Below are 23,386 nucleotides of genomic sequence, written 5' to 3' on the forward strand. Positions count from 1 at the left end.
ATGGTGCCTCTTCTGTGGCCATACACAACTCTTTAAAGTTATCCAGTTTCCGATTTGCATCAACAGCCCACTTTTTACCTAAACGTAGAAAGATATTTATCACATTTAGTTCAAAATCAAGAACAAACAAAATCGTTTTGTCAGTTAGTGTGATAGATAAGTATTGTTTTTAAGTCAAAATAAAGCGTATAGTTTTGATGAACAGAAGTGTGGTATATTTATTGAGAAAAGAGTAAGTATACACTACCGATCATAAGTTTAAGGACACCCCCAAAAAACCATGCAAATATGTTTTGTTCAATAATCTCTCATTTTACGTTCAATTTTTGATCTCCAAACGTTATTTGAATGGTATGAATGGTATAGCATAAGTGTTCTACTACTACTTTTATTTCAAAATTTGGCCAACCCAATTCTGAGATAATCAGTCACGATTCTTCAGAGTAAATTTTGAAAAATATTGTAACTTTGGGTGAACTTTTAGCACACAAAATTTAAAAATTATATTGAACAATTTGCCTACGAAGAAAGTTCCATTCAATACCTTTCAAATGATCTAACTAGAACGAAAATTGGACGTAACATGACAGAGATATGAACATAACAAATTTGTCGTGTTTTTTGGGGGTGTCCTTAAACTTATGATTGGGAGTGTATTATGACTTGATTGACAAAAAAATAACTTAATAAATATACTATTTACTGGTTCATAGACATGGTCGTTTGATGGATAAAAAGATAAGCGGTAAGTAACATGCTCTGTAAGGAATTACCTACTAGGATCAGTTGAAACGAAACTGAATTAGAAAGAAGCTGATTTTTAGAAAGTTGATTGATTGTTGTTTGTCTGTTTATTGTTGTCATACATCAACAGGCTGGCTGTAGCCCAAATGATGTGAATAATACTAACCATAATAATAATAATAGTAAAATTACATGTCAAATAATCACAGAAAGAAAAACAAAGCAACATGGTCAGAATGTAAAAAAACATAAATGGAAACACACTAATTTTCTCTGTCAGTCACTGCGGCCGGCAAAAACAGATGAGAATCTTCGACAAAGCGCATCATGTGTGAGGTGAAAGTCGAATACAGATGCGACTCTGTTGAACACACGCTGTAGTCCGCAAATCGCACCATATGTCCCGTAGTTCGTGCGACGCAGTGGCAGTCTCAGCATGAGGTTGTTACGGAGTGGTCGGGGTTGCACGTTTAGGTCAATTTGCCTCAGGATAGCCTCACAATCTATTCGTCCCTGTAGAGTGTCGGCGATAATCAAAGCTCTGCTGGTGTCCCTTCTAATCCGGAGAGGTTCAAGGTTTATCAGTTGGCAGCGACTCTCGCAGCTGGGCAGTCTACGAAGCGCAAAACGAAGAAAGCGACGTTGAACAGATTCGATTCTCTCAGCACCATTGTTGTAATTCGGATTCCAAACGGCAGAACAATACTCAAGCGTCGATCATACGAGGGAACAGTAAATAGATTTTAAGCAGTAGACATCGGTGAAATTCTTAGCTATCCTTAAGATGAATCCTAAAGTCCTAGACGACTTATCGATGACATAAGAAATGTTTTGCCTGAATGTTAGCTGTGAATCCAACACCACACCCAGGTCTTTCACCTGATTCACGCGTTCGAGTGTCGTTCCAAGCAGGTCATAGCTGAATACAATCGGTTGCTTTTTTCGTGAGAAAGTTATGGCAGAGCACTTTGCTGGGTTCAATACCATTCGATTTAAAGTACACCAACTGGCGAAGACATTAAGCTGATGTTGAAAATTGTGGCAGTCAGCGATCGAGCAAATTCGTAAAAATATTTTGAGGTCGTCTGCATATGATAATCGAGGTCCTTCGATAACCAGATTCACGTCGTTGAAGTAGAGTAGAAAAATCAACGGTCCCAGATGGCTTCCCTGCGGTATACCTGATGTGGCAAAGAATCTAGTTGATTTGCAATCTCCTATAGCAACCATAACTTAGCGACCAGTAAGATACGAACGGAACCAATTCAAGAGATTACCGCTCATCCCAAGCCTGTCGAGTTCAACTTATCGAATGCCGCGGATAGATCGGTATATATAACGTACGTCTGTACCCGTTCAGTCATACTATCGGTAATGTAGGATGTGAGGCAGAGCAGATTGGTGGTTGTAGAGCGACCGCCAGTAAACCCGTGTTGATCAGCACTCAGATACTGCTTGTTGTGAGAGAGCAACGGTTCCATAATAACAAGCTCGAATACATAGTTGAAGATGCTAATTTCAAATAACAGACTGTAGTGGTAATTTTTATAGATAGATGGAGTAGATGAAAGCATAGAGTTGATAGTTCCGTTAGAGTACGGCAGTGTGAAGATTGTATATATGTAGATATTAGACAAGCGAGCTAAGGACAACTTTTAAGGAAGGTACAAATCGGTTTTTTCATCTCTCTTTACCAAACTTCCCCTTTGGAGAGGGATGGTGAGGGGTGTCCCCCCCCCCGCCACCACTGGCAAAAAAAGATGAAAACAGACCCGCTAAAGTACCAACTGTGTGTTTGAAACAGTTCTACAGATTTTTTACCGCACTTCAGTTGTTATTTGAAGGAAGGCATCCAGTCGTAGGTTTTGGAAATTGCAACTATTGTTTACCCCTACCACGATATGTGCTCCTGTCATCGTCGACTTGACGATCTCGAGGGGACACGGGTGGGGTAGGTGCTGCTACTGTACCTTTCGACCATTGACAGTAATTGATGCCTTCCTTCAAATAACAACTGAAGTGCGGTAAAAAATCGGTAGAACTGTTTTTCACCATCCCTCTCCAAAGGGGGAGTTTGGTAAAGAGAGATGAAAAAACCGATTTGTACCTTCCTTAAAAGTTGTCCTTAGCTCGCTTTTCTAATATCTATATACAATCTTCACACTGCCGTACTCTAACGGAACTATCAACTCTATGCTTTCATCTACTCCATCTATCGTATAAAAATTACCACTACAGTCTGTTATTTGAAATTAGCATCTTCAACTAGGGTAAATGTTGGCTTCGGCACCCATTGACTGTTTTCGGTAACCAAAATTTAAACGTTAATTTCACTATGTTTTCCCATCAACGCACTTCCCTGAATGTGTCCAAACGATTGTTTAGCCTTTCAGCTTCAATCTGATTATATTTGAACGATCGAGCAATCCAGTAATGCTACATTTTTCTTCAAATAAAGCATACGCACTACAAAATTAGGTTGATTTCGAGTTGCCGATAATAGAACAGCTGGTTAACACGCAGCTCTAATGGGAAGGTTGCCGAAGAAAAAGAGACTGCCGACAATAGTCACACTCACCTGAGAAGTTTGGAGCGTTGTAAAAACGCTTTCAAAACGTTTTGAAAAATTCTGTCGATTGGAATGGATAGAGAAGCAAGCAGCAGATGAATGTAAACAAACAGACACATCATATATGTGCGTGACGCTGAGAAAATGCTAGTAGAAGTGCAGACGCTGCTTAGATTGACGAGAATACGTAAATTCCCCTATGTAAATCGTTGACTTCACGTAGAAGTAATACTAAAAACATATAGTCAAAGTAAGCTCGAATAGTTTCGAAACAGCACTCAGCGATGTAATTCCACGATAGATATCCACGGCTCGTTTGCTTCCCTTTTTGTGGACAGGAAACATGTGTGCAAATTTCCAGGAGGATGGAAATATACCACTGGAGAGGGACATACGGAATAGACGGTGAAGTGGAGTTAACAAGCAAGCAATATGTTTCTTCAAAAACACGGACGGAACTCCATCGGGTCCAGAGTTGAAGGACGATTTGAGCTGCGTTGCAGCGTTAGAAATCATCTCAACGTTGACATCAATTGCACCCAGCGTTTGACCATTTAGTGGGATGTTCCTGGCTGTGAGGGAAACATGGTCGTCACTTAGTCTCTCATCAGTGAACACGCTGGCAAAATTGACAGAAAAAAGGCGGCAAATATCCTGTGGAGTGGAAGCGACTTCCCTGTTCAATTCCATTGACGATGGGAGGCCAGATTCTCTGCGTTGCTCGTTCACGTAGTTCCAGAAAGATTTCGGGTGTAGTTTAAGGTTACGCTGAATACCTCGTTGAAATCGCAGAAAGCATCGACGACTGGCTCGCTGATACTCGTGATTAAGCCTCACGATGGTCGGCCTTTCGAAAGTCATAAGAGCAGGAAGACTATCGAAATCACGAACGAGATTGTCCTCAACAGTGACAATCAGAGGAGGGTGGTGCGGAACAAGCTTAACTAGTGGACAAGGTGCTGTGGAAATGAACGGAGCATTGTCCTGAGTGCTCACGAAGCAGAGGTCCAAACTACGGTTGTTCTCGTTGACTACGTGGTTAATTTGAGAAAGCGTTGCTACGCTATAGTTATCGAGAAGGCCGATAGCTCCTGCATGAAATACAGAACGTTCTGGATCTGGATAGAGGAAGCCGCTATGGGATGGTCTCCACAAAACGCCTGCTAGGTTAAAGTCCCCAAATATGAATAGCTCTTCAATTGGAGTCGCTCTTTCCATTACTGTGAAGACTGATTGACAGTGAGTTTCGATGAGTTCAAGATCACGAACTCAATCTGGAGGCATGTACAATGCGCACAAAAATAATGTGCGATCGCCCAGTTTAATGGCTGTCCAAACCTGTTCCACGATTCATTTTCGATTGCACTCGCCTCCAATCCGGAACGGACAGCCACAAGAACGCCACCACCAGTAGATTTTCGGCTGTTGTTTGGATTCTGATCGCAACGAAAAACCTCATAATGGAATCCGAACACCTGGCTGGAAAGCGTTTGCGAATCGAGCCACGTCTCGCATAGGACAATCACATCATAGCAACGAATAACGATCCTTACACACGAAACATGGATTGTGCAACTTATGAAATAATTAATTTTATGTGATACATAAAGTTATTGAATGATATTTCTACGGTATGTGAGGTTCACTTAAGATGGGATTATCACCATTAGATGTTTTCAGTAGGACAGTGATTGAGGGTTTAATATGAATGTGGTGTATAATCTTATGATTTTACTTTTTTTTCAATAAAAGTAGAGAATCGGGCAAAATGTTTAATTATCTAAAGCCTGCGCAAGATGAGACAAGCATTTTTGATGCTTTAAACATATTTACAATGATATAATAAACGGGTATTCAATATTACATGCGTGAATTCGAATACTACTTGATTTATTAAATTAAAGGGGATAATCGGGAAAAAGGACAATAAGCTGATGTTAGCACAAAATGAGATCATCACTATTAAATTCCTCACAATTTTTTACAGAGGGAAAGTGCCAGAACGATCTAAATAACGGGCCTGAATTCGTATAAAGTATATCATTGTTTTCTTCAAGAAAAGGGGGAAATCGGGCAAAATGAGTAATTTACTGAAATTTTCTCAAGATGAAACCATCACCACTAGATTCCTCAGTCATTTTTACAGTGATACAGTACACCAGGATATAGTATGACAGGCACTAACGCGTATAATCGTGTAACACTACTGATTAACTTCATAAATAGGGGAGAATTAGGAAATGGCTCCATACCTCAGCTTACTTTTCTATGTAATGTATGTAATTGTGTCGCAAGCGCAATGATACTTATATGCCCAGGGAAGTCGAAAAAAATTCTAACCCGAAAGTTATCTTCGACCGGACCGGGAATCGAACCGTTGCCTACGGCTTGGTAATACTGTTCTTCGCTGTTTAGGCTATCTGAGTTATTTAACACCAGTGAAGTTTTGAAAAATGATCGCTAATTGGTGCACTCATAAGGGCGTGGAACGAAAAATTACACCGACAATTATGCAAAATCGTACCAACACTTTGTTCTACAAAATTCATATTTATTTAAGTAGGTGTGTAAGGGAAACGCTTCGATAGTTGCGGTACGTTAGAAGTGTTAGGTTCCTATAGTTGTACATTGAGACTCAATATACAACGCTTCTAACGTATCGCAATTATAGGAGCGTTTACCCTATCATCTTTTAGGAGAGTGGAAATAAAAAATATCTTACTTTACATAATTGCAAAATGTATACTGCAATTTCACAAAAGTTACATGCTGCTTCAAATATATTGTTTATTATTTTGTTTTATGGTGCTTATAAGTAGATCTTAAAACTTGCCGAAGAAACCATTACATTCAAATACAAAAGCAGGGGCTGAAAGTGTTGGTCCATTTTTTAACTTCAACGGTCCTTAAAACATATTTGCAGCTGAAATTATGTTTTGGGAACACACTGAAATAAAAGGCTGTTTCATTTATTTTGGCAAAACCACACATTACGTCGGACACAACCCTTAACATTTTTAAGGAATGAATATCACAAGTTGGTATTTAATGCAATAGCTACACAAAATCAAATTTACATGAATATTTCCCAAGGAGAAAATGATTAACATTATTTGTGTTCAATATAGATTCTCTCTTTAAATTCAGATTGCAGGACAAATCTAGTGCCAGTCAACCAATCCTTAGTTTAAATGTATTGCCCTGGTCAGTACAATTCATTTGACAATTGACGCTATAACATTGTAATATCACTGATATGTTAACTGGCTTAAATTGTTTCTAGTTCAAAACACAACAATGCTAAACAAAGCAACACCATTAAATGAGACGTAATAATCCAGTTACCGCCCGAGTATAATCGCAATCACCTCGGAACAACCGATTCAACATAACAAGACACATGTTTGTTTACACTCCCCCGTGGAAGATAACGCACACGCTGTATCTTTCCCAAAACATCTGCTTCGGTGAATCTCAGAACCCCAGCAGCCACCCACCGGATTCCACACGCGATTAACCCAAACAACATCCTCAAGAATTCACCCATATGTGCTTTTGCGATGGTTTTTCCAAGATGGTATAAGCGTATTAGTTGTTTATGTTGGCCCATCATCTCGGTGCCTCCACATAACCAGTGCCTGTAGCGGTAGCAAGTTTTCCGCGTCATCACTGGGTATAGGAATACATATGACGCAGGGTACTTGGATTTCTCCATTCTTACCAACAACCGGGCCGGCCCACAACGCCACTGGTAGTCCCATCATCATAAACATAATCAGGGGGCCATGCTCCTCCGGCCGTGTCCCGGTGGCGTATGCTGTGCCTCAGAGAAACGAGAAGAAATAGGTGCAGCAGCTGAGACTACGGCCAGATAATCATCGACGCAACAAACGAGCAGCGTCAAACCGGGGAAAATATGGTCCTTGTAGATTCAAACAGCGAGCGTGATCATTTCGACAAATTATGTCTTTTCATCAATATGAGCGTGAACGAAACCATAACAATGTTGCTTTGCTCGGTTATTGTCATTTTATGTGTTGGGTAATATTAGTTGCATGCCTATTCCGTACCATGAAGTGAGATGCATTACTCATAGTTGTATGGCAGGGTAAGGTACTTCGCTGTAAAAATTTCTCAATGCTGAAATACCCTTTCTGAATAATGTGATGATTTTTAAACTTAGGCTGATTGACGGACTCGGCAATAGCTGTACCGTAATACGTCAAAGGGGTGAATAAGTTCTTGGCTGCTCAAAGTTGGCCAACCGATGCCCATTCGTTTTTAAAATGGTATTCGGCATACTATTTTTTAATATTATTTCTTGAAATTATTCTTCTTACATGTTAAGCTATAAGGCATATCAACTTCATGGATCAATAGACAAGTGAGATCTTACATATATTTCAATCATCAAACATTCAAACACTGCAGTCGAGTACAATGCCGCACGGAGCTTGCATTGCTTGAAACGAGTGATATTGAGACTCAAAATGGTTATTCACATTGTTTCAAAAAGGATAAATGTATCAACTATGGCACTATCCCATCTATGCTATACGAAATTATTTAAATCCCATGATACACCTCCCAGAGCAATCATAGGAAATGCGCATAGCACTGTTCTAGTGGATGTCAAAATGCATGTCAACCTATAAAAAATAACGCCCATCACAACCATTTCAATCATACTTGAAATCCCAAAACACCAATACCGCATTATATCAATTACGTATTCACAAATTAATGGCATCCGAAAATGTAATGAGCTTGTTATTTTGCAAGGCATTGTGAATGCTTTTCAATCCCCTGTCAACAAAAGACACTGAATAGATTTGTCTTCAAAAAGAAAATGACATGGCATTTAACGTTCAACATAAATTGCTTTGATCATTCAGTTGAGAGGAATGAATGAGGGTGGTATATGTACCCTGTACCCTTAGAAGACATACTTTAATGAAGTAGAATTTTTAATGACCAATCTTAGACCACCTCCCCCGTAGCACATTTTGCTTTACTAACAAACTGTGAAGGGACCCTCATCCCCTTCAAATGCTACACATGATCCCTAAAGTATTTAAAAAAAAATCATTTACCGAATATTTTGCAAAATTGTATCACTTCTATTAGTTTATGTGTTATGAGTTCTCCCATGAACAAAATATGTATGCATCACAAAAAATACATATACCGGTGGTACCAAAATGTGGTCATTCAGCGTTGTCGCACTACAGAATCATCTGCCTGCCTTAGTGGAAGCCTGTTGAGGCGCGTTTGGTAGAATAAATCCTGATCAAAACGCTATCTGAATATACCTAGAAATCCTCAGGCCCCTGGTAGAGTGAATGCAAATAGCTAGAAAACAAATATTTCAATAAAAAACAACAATCTTTGGTCCAGTCGGCTTCTCGCATTCACTCTGTCAGGGGCCTCCGACGAATTTCCGCTTACAGGGTTGCTACATCTGCAGCAGATTTTTGGTTTCACGCAGGAGATTATCAAAAATATTGAAAACAATTTTATAATTGTAATCCTAGACTATCAATTCACTTTTAGTTTAACGTCTCATATCAGTTATTTAAAACTTGGTGTTATTGTTAAGAATATAATTAGAACGGATAAACAACACATGTTAATACTTTTTATGAAAATTATTTAGACTAATTTTTCTATTAAATTTCTAAAAAATATCATCATATCTTACATCTTATGCTATGTTCGCACTAAGGACTTACAGTGTATCGCAAAATTGATCGTGCAGATGTACTTAAATTTTAGGAATACGGCTCTAAATGTACAAGTTACAGCTCTATGTCTCTGAATTTTTGGCAGCTGATTCAGCATACATTTATTAATTATTGGCTCAATATTGGGCATATATGGATGAGTTTACAAAAAGTTAGAGCAAATTAAGAAAAATGCCTGTTTTTTTGAAAAACCTTATTTTCCTAATATAAAATAATCGTAACTTTTTCGAAATTTTGCTCATTTTCAGTTGTAATAAAGATCATTCATATGCCACTAATTTTACTACAACTCGTCTACTGGGTAAACAGTTGAAAATTGAGCGTTTTACTATAGCCTAAACTATAGCAATAAATCACTAAACAACTATTCAACCACCAGCCACGATTTTTAAAAAATATATATCTTCTTTTTTTTTTCCTTGATTTGTTTTCCGTAGATCTTGTTTTCCGTGCTGAGCACCCATGCAACTTACGCCAGGGAGGCAGCTCCCACACCTGGACACTACCTATCGACCCATCGACTCATGAACCAAAGACTTTACCCTCAGGGTGGCCATACCTACCGATTTATCGGTAGTTCTACAGATTTTCGGGATGCCTACCGATTCACAGACGAAAGATTCAAAACTACCGATTTTTTCACTTTTCCTACCGAGAATAACAGATTTTAGGTCATCTTGAAAAATGTTCAATACCTATGTTTTGTTTTCCGTGTAGTCAGACAATTTGATCGAACGCGATGCGTTTTGCAACTTCAATCCAAACGGATGAGTTTTTTAACGGTTTTCGAAAGATTCTCTTTCTTTCACTAGGCAACAAAGGACTTCTACCTCAACTTCAAATGACTTCTGGCGAGAAAAAATAGTGGCTGTAGTAAATCATTATATCAGTGATTTTGTCAAGAGGTACACAGTTCGAAAAAGTAGTGTAAATTTATGTTCAATATGATACACATAAATGGAGCGTCACATATCATTTACGTTTACATATATACATTTCATGCAATGTAGCAAATATTGTATACAAAAGCCCATCTTTGTAAACAACATTGTTTGCAAGTTGCTCGGTTGCGTGAAATGAAATACAAATCTACGTGAATGAATGTTTACATCACAATTAAAATTCAGAATTTTTATCTGTGTAGGTCACGCCGCACACCAATCTTGCATCATATTTTTGGACAGTGTACCGCATGTGTGCCGTAGGTGTGCCAATTATGCCGGTCATGACACCTGGAATGATTTGGTTTGAAATCGTAAGGATAAATAGGATTGAGGATGACGCGAGAAGTTGCGGGTGTGCGAAATTTGTTTGTGTTGTGTTCATAGGATATTAAAAGTCCTGTATTTTAGGGTATTATAATGTCCTCAAAAGTAGACCAGAAACCTAGCCTTTCGTAATGTGAAAAGCAACGGTCTATCAGCCGCCGGAACAAGTGGGGAACATTGTTGGAGACCGTCTATAGAGGATGATGAATAGACTTCTGTAGTTTGTTTTGTGTGAGTTGCAGTATTATTTGAATTAAGGCTTCTAATGGGGTCTGATCAACTGGTTCTTCCTCTTGAGCTTACTCTAGAACCTACATTTCATATTTAGATCTATAAGTGAACTGCTGGTCTGAGTTCCTCTGCACACCAAAAAATTTTGAATTTTACTGGTGATGTAAACATCCATGCATGCAAACATTCATACATGTAATCTTCCTTTTCACGTAAACTAGCAGCTTGCAAGAAATGTTGCAAACAAAAGTGGACAGTTGCATACAATATATCGAATATTGCATGACATGTCTCATAAATTTACACGATCTATAATATAAACTTGTATGATATATGACGCTCCATTTATGTGCATCATAGTAACGGAAATTTACACTACTTTTTTTTTGCTGTGTGGTATATTCAATTAGAGGATGTTCCTGCATATGCAGTCAAACAGCACGTAATGTTGTGAACAACTTCAATGATAGTTATCCAGCAGTGCTCCCATTTAATTTACAACAATTCAATGCCTACGAGATTGCGCCCAAGCTGTGCCAAATCTAATTTCGGCACAATGTGCTGAGTGGCATACCCCTTATCTTAACAAAAAAAATAGTAGAAATTCTCATTACTGATCATGACCAAACGTATCCCATGACAATTGAATGCTCACTGCGTGTTTAAGATCATTTATTCGATTATATTTTATATTTTATTGCAATACCTTCACAGAAAAAAATGAATTTTAATATTACATCCAAGAAAATCTCATGTATTTTTTATGGCCACAAAAATAAACAAATGCCATAAACCATCTTTGGGTTGGGGAAAGTTTCCCCTATCCGATGATGCTAGTAATTTGCGTTCGATTGGCGAGGAATAGTACCTTTTCAATTGCTAGTGTACAATATATTGAATTGGTTCCGCTTTTTGGTTAATCGATATTCTATCCGCCAGACTATATTCGACAGTGAGTATGCATAAGGGCGTATAAGCGATGATCGATTCTCTTCATCGATTTTCTCTTTGCATTGCTACAGCTAAGCGAAACAATTTTCTAGAATTTGTTGAATGCAGAGTTGTAACAGGTTGCAAAAGCAACAGCAAACGCACCGAGAAACGTTAATTCTAGCGAGCTATTAACTAAAGAGAAAATCGATCATCACGTTTACGCCCTTATGCATGCTCACTGTCGATATACTTTGAGTGAGTCCTAACAACGAGAGGTCAGTTCATGCATTGTATTAATGATAATGTTGGCTTTTTTGGCAAGTAATATTACACAACATTTTTAAACGATTGAAGTACACTTTGATGTGATATAAAAATTAATTTTTTGCTGTGTTTCGTGAACCTTTTATAGCATCGTAATGTTTGTTTACTTTGCACGATAGGTAGCCGGTTTGACAGTTCAATAGGTAGACTTGACTTCACTCTTGACGTGACTAATTATACACCGACTCTAGATTAGACAATCCAATGTGTGAGGCAGGGTTGCTTCCACTCACTTGCTATAAAAAATATATTTTTCTGAATTATGCAATCATTAGATGTTATAATGATATGTTGTACTTGTAAGTAACAAGAAGAGGGTGTAAAGAATGTGTTTGATTTATAAAACCTATCAATTTCGCTTTCAAAGCGTCACATTCAGCGATCTTGTGATTCGTGAGCGTTCACTCAGAGTGAGCGCTCACGAGTCGTAAAATCGCTGATTGTTTTATGTGTCAAACATATACTTCATGACCTCTTCTTGTAACTTACAAGTACTAATGACCATTATACTATTTCATGATTTCATAATTCCGAAAAACATTGTTTTATAGCAAGTGAGTGGAAGTAACCCTGGTGTGAGGTTGAAGGACTGATGGCTCGGTTCGAAAGTTCAAAATTTCGCGTGATTTGTTTTCATCCTTCCGCCGCAAAACAAAGGTTTTAAGTTTCGGGATAACTACCGATAACTACCGATAAAAGTTTTGAGAAGCTACAACCTGTTTACTTCCCTTCCGAAGAAAGGCGTGATCAGAGATGTTATGTCTCAGAACATCCCGGCGGCGCTGACTGGAATTGAACCCAGGCATGCTAGGGTGAAAGGTAATCACGTTTATCACTACACCACCGGTGCCGCTGAAAGAAAAATATATGTATTCATAATGTTTTAATAAATTGTCCTCTAGGGTTTACGATCAATTTTGAGATAACAATTCAAGCTGAACATTGCATTAGATCCTAAGTAACATTGATCGATTCTCTTGAGCACATAACCGTTTCTTGTTGTGTTTGTCGTATTAGATACTAGATAAAAGCTTTCTTATTGATCTGTGTGCTGAAAATACCTGGGAATGTCTTTATTTGCCGTTGGGCTACAAAGACTAAGTCGACGAAGAGAATCTGTCAATGTTACTTAGGACCTAATGCAATGTTCAGCTTGAATTATCTTACCAATACAGTACTGGCAATAATAAATTATACACTGTTATTTGTTTGTCCCTTGAAACAAATTCAAAGCGCTGTAGCTATCTGCTCGTCAATATTTCTGAAATTTAAATAACTGGTGGATCATATATGAGATTTATTGGTAATGTTTTGAGCCTGATTGGCTGACTATGTACGAAGTTTGCGTAGTTTTAGTAGCACAATTCTTATATGACTACCATTTTTAATTTTTTTTTCTTGAAGCACAATGAATTAAATGAGCAAAGTTTTTTTTCGTGTCTTGTCCAAAGATATTTTTTTAATCCGTTTAAAATGTACTGAAATCGATCCACAACGAAAAAAGTTAAAAATTCCTTGATTTATTCCAAAATTTACCAAAATTTATGCTCAATTTTTTTTTGTTTTTTTTTTTCGTCGATCTTTTTTTAGTACTCAGGACACTTAAACAAATTATTACATATATAATGTATGAAATCCATGTGAGTTTCACATAGCTCTCCTGAAATCACATAAATACAAATCCCAGTACAACATCAAATAAATATTATGAGGCCGATGAAATTCATTTGAAAAATCATACAAAATTCATGTGATCGCATTAATGTTTTGTGAAATTTAGATGAATGCCATCAATTTCGATTATGGATGCAAATCATGTGCGTTTCCAATGGAAGCTATATGATAATTATTATCAGTGTACCAATGCTGCCGAAACCAGGGAGGCAGCTCCCATACCTGTACACTACCAATTGACCCATCAACTCATGGATGGCTTTAATTAGTTAATTTTGCACCGATTTAAATAATCATATTTTAACTACCAATTAACAAGTCACCGTTCATTTGGTTCCTTGTTATAAATAAGTATTTTAAAAAAGGTAGTCAAATAAGAATCGATTTACTATAACTGCTCAAACTCTTTACATGCTCAGCCGATCAAGCTCAAATACATTTTGAACCTCTAAAATGAACTCAAGTTATGTTTTTTTTTCGAACAACGTGTTTAACGCATCATTTCTATAACGCCTAGGTAGACAGTGAATGAGAACGACTCAAATTTGAGTTAAGTTTACCCATAATCGCCAAAAGTGCAGGAACTCAGCGATGAGTAAATGTGTCTCATTTTTTTTTTTCGGTGGAAACCTCTAAAATCTGCCGGCAAATGATGAAAACTTACGAAAATTTGACTCAGTCTAGGAGTAATACCAATAGACTTAGTGAATCCAATCTTTACTTTTAGCATATTCGGGAAATTATTCCAGCGTAACCTGGAAAAACAAGAGGCAAATTAACTCATCGCTGAGTTCCTGCACTTTATATGATTTATGAATAAGCTAAACTTCAATTTGGGTCGTTCTCATTCGCCGTGTAGACTGACATAGATCGAAAGGCTGACTGTAGATTTTTTTTTTTTCCTTTGGTTTGTTTTTTTCCGTCGATCTTGTTTTCCGTGCTGAGCACCAATGCTACCGACGTGCCATGAAGGCAGCTCCCACACCTGGAACCCTACCTATCGACCCATCAACTCTTGAACCGGGGACCAACGGCTTTACTTCCCATCCGAAGGAAGGCGTGATCAGAGATGTTATGCCTCAGAACATCCCGGCGGCGCAGACTGGTATTGAACCCAGGCCTGCTGGGGTGAGAGGTAATCACGCTTACCACTACACCACCGACGGAAAACACTAGGTCACTGCTGGAGTAGGGTCAAAGCAGCCATCAACAGCACAACAGAAGGTCCCATTGGATTTGAGTGGAGGTGAATACATGAAACGACTGGTTCGACGAAGAGTGTTAGATTAAGAAGCACTGCCTGTGAGAGTTAGCATGAGAAGTAATGGAACAACTGCATCGTTCTCAAGTGAAGCGTCATTTCAATAAGATACTCACCGCATCCCGCAAAGGCTTTGTGCCGCGAGCTGAAATATATTGGAATAAGGATGGAGGTATCGTGACGGATGAACGTGAGGTGATCGAAGGGTGAAAGCAGCACTACAATGAACAAAGAGGGAGCAACATTCCTAACATACAAACAGAGCGACAAGTTAGACTGTGAGAACTACCGAGCGACCACTATTCTCAACGGTCGCGAAGGCTATGGAAAATTATGCACAAGAAATGTTTTCCTGAAAAACTGACCAGACTCTGTTCATGGTAGATGGTGTACAATGCTGTGTGAAATTGAGTGCGTTTTCGAACTCGTTTGAAACACGCCAAGGACTTCGACAAGGGGATGATCTTTTTTTTTCCTTTGGTTTGTTTTCCGTCGATCTTGTTTTCCGTGCTGAGCACCAATGCTACCGACACCAGAGAGGCAGCTCCCACACCTGGACGCTACCTATCGACCCATCAACTCATGAACCGGGGACCAACGGCTTTACTTCCCTGCCTCAGAACATCCCGACGGCGCCGACTGGGATTGAACCCAGGCCTGCTGGGGTGAGAGGTAATCACGCTTACCACTACACCACCGGTGCCGCTCATGTGAAGCCTGAATAGTATTATAAAATAGATCAGACTGGACTCGAACCTTGAACCTTCAGATAATTGAGTCCGTTATTTGCGCTCACGTCTATCAACGCTTGAAAAATCTTATAGGCTATCTTAGTGTTTATAAAAATGAAAACCTGTCGCGATCCAAAAGCGCACTGACATAATTTTTTTTTCGTTAATTGTGTTAAGTTCGTTTGACAAAAATGGGTTTCATAGATAAAACACATTTATCGTAAATTTTACGAAACATTAGTATTACCTGTCATCTGACACAATGCAAATATTACGCATTATTTCTTTATTACGCAAAATGAATTTCGTGTAGATCACTGCACTGCTCTTTTTGCCTACTAAAGTATTCATTCCCATTTTGTGGTGCTCCTGTTGCTGATGGCGGTAATGTCTTATGTTTTTCGTGTTATAAAACATTCTGCTGCTGTTGTTGTCCTCCCAGGTGACCACTCATATTTTTGCTAGTGCGAGTTATACTGATAAGACTACAAGACTGCTTTAGTGGGTATGAGATAGTTGGTTTTACAGCCATCCGGGAAGGTGGAACCGCCAATTTGATGTTGGAGATGGGATTACAGGGCAATGGTGCTAATGGAGTTAAATTATTCTTCATGGAGGGAGTTCAAGCTGACTGCCTTCTAGGTAAAGTAATTTCTCAAGACCCATTGGTATGAGTATGATTGTGTTCTCGTCGATAATGCGAAGGGCTAAAATTTATGATACTTAAAAGTAGAAGCACGTTTGTACGAAATACCTTCGTACCTGCAGCGATAACCAAAAATACAATTTATAATTTTAACAAAATTTTCATGGCCCTTTCTATTATTTTCGTACAATGCACGAAATTTCTATTTTGAGTTTATTAAGGTTTCGTACTTTTTTTTGTACTAACACGAAAATTAGTATTTAATCATTTGTTCTCAATAAGACATAAAGTCAGATGCGATTCAGGCATTCTTAATGAAACTTGCTTCATAACAAGTACGAATCTATTTCGTTGCAGAAAACAACGAATGGATTCGTAGAACAAACGAGTGATTTCGTTGTATAAACAAAATTTTATTTTCAGTGCGACTCCTTAATGATTACATATAATATGTTTAATTTCGCTTCGAAAATTGTTGGTCTTTTTTCAATTTCCGCAGTGGTGCAACAATATCACACATGCGGAAGAGCGATATGGCTACTTTGAATTAATACTTCTTTTATAAAAATGATCATGTAAGCAAACAGCGAGCCCGGAAACCATTATCTGTGAAGTATTTTCCAATCCACAAACAAACAAATTCGCGTGCAAAAACAATCACATTAATATTCATTGTTTGGAATCCATTGTCCCACAGTGAATACTGGGCAAATCATTCCTTCCGAACACGAATATGCTTGGGCCTCTTCTATGTAGAAACGAGAACCGGACTACGTAAAAAAAAGTTCATATCTCACCTCCAAAAAGTAAACAGAATAATCCAATTTTTACGGTGCTGAGTTTATCCATGTTTGTGTTGCTCTGCGTGCTGACGGCGATCTTCACAAGTGTAATGGAACAGTGAAGAAGAGTAGCAGTTAGGCAGTACGGTGGCGCGTCCTCAGGTGGGTGCAAATCCGTGGAATTGTGATTGCGTGAATCTTCTCCCACCGCCTTTCTCAAGCAAACGAAACTGGGAATCCGGTGACGGGATGTCGTGTCGATATGTTCACACGTGCACGGTCAAAGCTGTGTAAACATTCACTTGTTTTTCACCACGATGTGTGAGCTCACGCTAGCTATTTTTAATACACCAACAAACTCACTGACGGCTTCCTCTGCTACCGCACTTCGTGCAGAGATTCTACAAAATTTTGCTCCGACAGTACACACTTTTTGATTAAATTTTGGCCTTTTTGAATTTTTACTTATTTTTCTTCGACATACACCAAGTCACAAAATACAACAAGCTGCTGAATAGCACAATTTATCAAAACAAATTTCCGTCGATTTTCACTATTATTATACTTCGACGCTTCCACCAACACCAACAATGCACACACGAGCTAAAATTTATATCAATTCTATTCGCCACGCAATTCACATTTTCTGAGTTTTCTTCTATGCTCTCCTACCATGCCTGCCAGAGAGTGAACCCCAAACAGCTGGGATGAAGATTTTCCTCGTCTGTTTTCCGTAGCTTGGTTTGATCTGGTCTGGTGTTTCACGGGAGTCGACTGGCAGACAAGCATACATACAACGCACACCTCCCGATTCAATGTAGGCCGTCGAGGCCAAAGCGGAAAAGTATCACGGGATCGTGAAAATATAGAACCACCGAGCAACCAAACAGCAGATCAATATTCCAATTCGCACATCTCTTCGCAGCGATAGTAAATCTTCATTTTCCTCTAAATTTAGCTGTACCCAATTAAAACGCGACGCGGCACGCAAAATACATGCGGAGAATGCCCATAAAATCTAATACCAGTCAGAACTAAGCCACGTTTCGTTGTCACAGTTGACTCACTCTGCTATCAGAAAATTTCGCAAACATCCCACAATTTCAGCGAAAATCCAAACTTCCAAATTTCGTCCTCCGATTTAAAACGAAAACACTTCCACACGTATCGGCGTCTAAAGAACGACTGAAAATGCCGCCTATCGTTAACCATCTGCGATAGAATGATCCATACAAAACAGCAGCACCCAGGAACGAATGTGCAATGTAGGTATGTAGGCAGGCAGCAGCATAAGAACATTGTATTTCCTTCATCGAGTAAATGGGGACCCCCCGTTCGGGCCAGATGCTACTGTGTTTATGTTGCGCAACAAAACCGAACGGCATGTAGCATAATAAACCGATCTGCTCCGAAGGGAATACGAATACCGCTGTTGTCGTTGGACGAAGCCGCGTGCTGAAGCATAACTGATAATATGCATGGCATCAGGTAGGGTTCCTTCTTAAGAAGTAAGCTACGCGAGACTGAGTGCGAATAAAAGAACCTTACTGAACACACGCGGTAGTCAATAGGTCAAGAAAAATAAATGATAGCGACCGTAATTGTACGTGGTTCCTTGGTCTGCTCAACGTGGATGAGGAAGAAGTATAGATGGAAGCGTTGCTTGCATGCTTAGATGGTTGGTTTTTTCGGTTGCTGGGAGGGAAGCCTGTTGGAGATATATTTAGAAATGGTGTTCCCGGAAGGCTCCACACAGTCGAGCATGGTACATAGGCTGGCATACCTTGAGCCTTTCAGCCGATGAAAGAATCAATCTAAATTGGTTAATTTGGCTCTAAATCAATAGTGGGATATGAATTTCTACACCCAACCGGAAAATGTAGATTCTATTACAGATTTGCATGGAAAGTTTCAATGTTACGTGACAAAAACAGATTCTGTAATGTGGACACCGGAAGGTTTTTAAAATAATTTTGTAATTTTTATGAAAGCTTATTTTTCGAACAAAGTTTGTTTCCCCAAAAGCATTACGTCTAGAAAATCATCTCGTGAAGGTTTTATACATGCATCCTGGAAAAAAATGCTTGTACCCTGTAGTCCATTGCAAGAACTGCCATTACATTTGCTGTATGAAACATTTGCAGAGAAGGTAAAAAATCCAACCTTACATTAGATGTAAGCGAAATTTGTTTTACGTGTATGAAATAGGGATGCTGTCCCTAATGCTGGCCTAAGTGTTACTAATAAAGTGTGCTTCATTTAGAGTTTAGCTCTGTCGTTGAAGGCGTAGCTATAAAGCAAGACCATGCTGGAGGCGACTGGGTTCAATACCCGATCTGGTTTAGTTTTTTTTTCTTTTTTAAAAGGATTTTAAGCCTATACTAAAGAGGCCATCCACGAAGGCTCGCGAATCGATCCAGAACGATCGTTTTAAATTTAGCTGAAATTTTGCACAGTTGCTTGTTTTAAGGGGTTACGCCACCCTAGAAATTTCAAAAAATCGAAATGTACTTTAAATTGTTAAGAAAAAGGGACAATCTTCATACATGCACTTATTTTTACAAATAATCGGTACCTCGACGTTTAACCGCGTTTTTCTCAAAACAACATTTTTACAAACGGCTGACACTATAAAATTGCATAATTTGAATTAATTTGAGTGAAATTTTCTGGTTTCATTTCTTAATGGATTATCTACAGAAGTACGTATGAACTTTTTGATTAATAAAAAATTGCAATTTTGGTAAGCAATTTTAGACTTTTGGTGAAAAAATAGATTTTTCTAAAATAGCGTCCCATTTACCCAAAATTTTATATTTTTCATTTTCCGTACGTATTTCTATTGATTTTCTTATCGAGATTACTGAAACAATCAATTTTGTTTTAGGTTGATATTTGCGGCGTTGGGACTGTTAGCCGTAGAGCACTACACGCGAAGCAGAGGTAGAAAGACGCAGTGCTGCCATCTTCGATTTATTATTTATATTGAAGAAAAAATACTGTAAGTACTTCAAAAAATGTATACTATTAGCCAACTTAAGTCCATTTAGTTTAAATTTTGTTTAAGCAACAACAAAAATTAATTAAGTTGGTTTATTTTTTTCTGTTCTTGGGTGGCGTATAATTGTATGTATAAATTCTTCATACTGGGTAATGATTACTTTTACGCAGAGCCTGTGTAAAAACAGTACTAATGAGTTAAAATATAAATACTATATAAACGGTTTGTTCGATTGATAATCTGTCTTGAGCAAAGTTGTAGATATTAATTTGACAATTATGTAAAAAAAATAAACACTGTTATAATTTTAGTTTATTTCGATGAAAAAAATGAGATTAATTATAAAAAAAAATTTATAAACCTCATTAAAAAAAAAAAATTGGCAGAGAAGATCATAATTTTTGCCACTGACTGGTTATGTGGTTATGGTGAAATGAAATTTTTTTAATTTCGCCTTTCATTTGAAATACATTTTACAGAGTATATTTTATCAAGAATCGCATTCGCTATAATGTAAAAATAGAGCAAACTTTGAAAGCTCTTAAATAACAACTGTGGAACTACTCAAAGCACACTAAGTCTAGCGCCGGCGTAAAGTCCCAGCAGTGACGCAATAAAGCTAAAAAAAAGAAAGAAGACGACTTCTAGTCTGTAGTGATCGAATTTGAGAAATTTAAGCATCCAAAGGGCCCTTTAGCTCAGTCGGTAAAGGCGCAGCTACAAAGTAAGCCCATGCTGGAGGTGGCTGGGTTCGATTCTCGGTCCGGTCTAGGATTTTTATCGTTTTGGTAAATTTCTCGACCACTCTGGGCTTAAAGTATGATTGTACTTGCCACTCAATTATACTAATGCAAAAATTGTACAGGCATCGAAATCTCTCAATTACTAAATGTGGCAGTGAATCTAGTATAGCACTAAGAGAGAGCACGCTATAAGCTAATATCGAAGACTTCAAATCAAGACGACTGACAACTTTGCCAGAATCCAAGCGACAGATACAATAGCGCTGCGTTTGAGTGAAGGTGGAAGCATCGCATAGAAAAAAGAGCAAATACACAAACCTTTCTTCGGAGAATGTAATCTTTGCTATCAAATTCGTTCGAAGCATTTACCTTTGAGCGGCAGATGAAGCGATTGTATAGCGTATAGCTTTTGTATGAGAATATGGAAGAGTTGCCAGTCTTCTTGATATGTTGTCTTCGCTAATATGCTAATATGCTAATAAGCAATAAGCTTGAAATGTGTAGAAGAAGAAGTATCTATATGTAGGACTCATGGATTATTTTCTTTCAACAAAATGTTTAATATCTCGTCACTATGAGTAAATCCAGAGCCACATTTGAGTTGGTTTCTTGAAGATCCTGTCACTTGCGTTCAGTTTGCGCTTCATCACACAGACACAAATGTCTGTCAAATACGAGTTTACTTCTAAAGGCGTTAAATGCGATATTGAAGATTGTTAAATGAAATCTGCAGCGATTCAGACAAACTCAAAAGAGAATGATGTAGGTACAATGCATAATTGTATGCGCAGCTGTTTTATGCTGCGGAAAAGATGCGTGGCATGATACGTTTCACAGCGATGATCCGATTTTATGTTCAAATCTGAATACACTGAAACCTTCGAGTACGGAGTCTTTTTTTTACGCAGTATTCAGTTAACGTCTCTTTTTATACGAAGTAAATTCCTAATGACGATTTTTTTTTGCGTTTTTAGGACACTGCCCAAGCAACAATTTGGGTTTTACGAAGGTTCTTTAGACCATGATTTGGACTTGTAGAATGCTTTAAAACTATGATAAAACTTGTAATGTTACTTGGGTGGGAAATACTGTAAAATACCCCACAATATAGATATTTTGGTATCGGGGTGACGTTTAGGTACTGGAAATTCATGTCTGTCACCATTTTGATATCCAAGATGGTGGCTTCAGGTTGCAGACAAACTTGGAAATTCTGTCAAATACCTTACACTATGGGTTATTTTTGAAATCGGCGTGACGTGTAGGAAGCGGAAATCCATGTCTGACGCCATTTTGAAATTCAATATGGCGGCTTCCGGTTACAGAAAAAATTGGAAGTTCTGTCAAATACCCCACATTATGGGTATTTTTGGAATCGGAGTGACGTGTAGGAACCGGAAATTCATGTCTGTCACCATTTTGATATCCAAGATGGTGGCTTCCGGTTACAGAAAATTTGAATTTTCTGTCAAATACTCCACAATATGTATATTTTTGGAATCGGCGTGACGTGTATGAAGCGGAAATCCATGTCTAACGCCATTTTGAAATTCAAGATTACAGAAAAACTGGGAAATTCTGTCAAATAATCCACAATATGAGTATTTTTGGAATCGGCGTGACGTGTAGGAACCAGGAATAGATGTTTGACGTTATTTTGAAATCCAGGATGGCGGCTTCCGGTTACAGAAAAACTTGGAAATTCTGTCAAATACCTCACAATATGGGTATTTTTGAAATTGAAGTAACGTGTAGGTACCGGAAATTCATGTCTGTTATTGTCTTATTATGATTATTTTGTTATCCAAGTGGGCGGTTTCTGGTTAAAAATAAACTTTAAAATTCTACCAAACATGGGTGTTTTTGAAACCGGAGTGACGTGTAGGAACCGGAAATCGATGTCTGACGTTATTTTGAAATTCAACATGGTGGCTTCCGAAATCGGAAAAACTCGTAAATTCATTCAAATATCCAAAAATATAGGTATTTTTTGGAATTGGAGTGATGTGTAGGGACCGAAAATTCATATCTGATGTCATTTTGAAATTCAAGATGGTTTCTTGCGTTTAGAGAAATGCTTGGGAATTCTGCCAAATACCCCACAATATGGATATTATTGGGATCGGGGTGACGTATAGGGACCGGAAATCAACATCTGTCACCATTTTGATCCACGATGGCATGTATTACCGGTCCCTCATGTCACTCCGATTCCAAACATACCCATATTGTTGGGTTATTGACAGTATTTTTCTGTTTTTCTGTAAACGGAAGCCACCATCTTTGATGTCAAAATGGCATCATATATAGATTTTCGGTTCAAACACATCACCCCGATTCCAAAGATACATATATTGCGGGTTATTTAATAGTATATTTCTGTTTTCTGTAATCGGAACGCTTTAAATTTCAGAATAGCGTCAGACATGGGTTTTCAGTTGTTATACGTCACGCCGATTATAAATAAACTTAAATCGTGGGGTATTTGACAGACTTTCAAAGTTTTTCGGGAGCCGAATGCCGCCATCTTCACAGCAAAAAAAAATTTTGATATCACGTCAAAGTGGATGCACTACAATCATGTCGAAAATATGGTGTAATATTACTTGCTAAAAAGGACAAAATTATCATTAATACAATGCATGAACTGACATTACGCTGCTTTTACTGCATTTGTTTATTTATGTGGTCATAAAAATTACATGAAATTTTCGACATGATTGTAGTGCATCCAC

The 23,386-nt window shown here is 38.2% G+C and overlaps 1 protein-coding gene across 4 annotated transcripts in view; it reads right to left on the minus strand.

Moving 5' to 3' along the window:
- Positions 1-18,103, minus strand: part of LOC135698390 (uncharacterized) — a 329,025-nt gene extending 310,922 nt beyond the window's left edge. For all 4 annotated transcript variants that reach the window (XM_065218357.1, XM_065218356.1, XM_065218355.1 and 1 more), the window contains exon 1: positions 16,923-18,103. In XM_065218357.1, the coding sequence (XP_065074429.1) occupies positions 16,923-16,974 (52 nt within the window). In that variant the 5' untranslated portion in view covers positions 16,975-18,103. The remainder of the gene's footprint in view (positions 1-16,922) is intronic.
- Between the last annotated feature and the right edge of the window lie 5,283 nt (positions 18,104-23,386).

Source organism: Ochlerotatus camptorhynchus, unplaced genomic scaffold (assembly GCF_037179485.1).
Source record: "Ochlerotatus camptorhynchus isolate MF236.1 unplaced genomic scaffold, CSIRO-AGI_Acam_v1.1 ptg000085l, whole genome shotgun sequence".
In the NCBI taxonomy this organism is placed as follows: Eukaryota; Metazoa; Arthropoda; class Insecta; order Diptera; family Culicidae; genus Ochlerotatus; species Ochlerotatus camptorhynchus.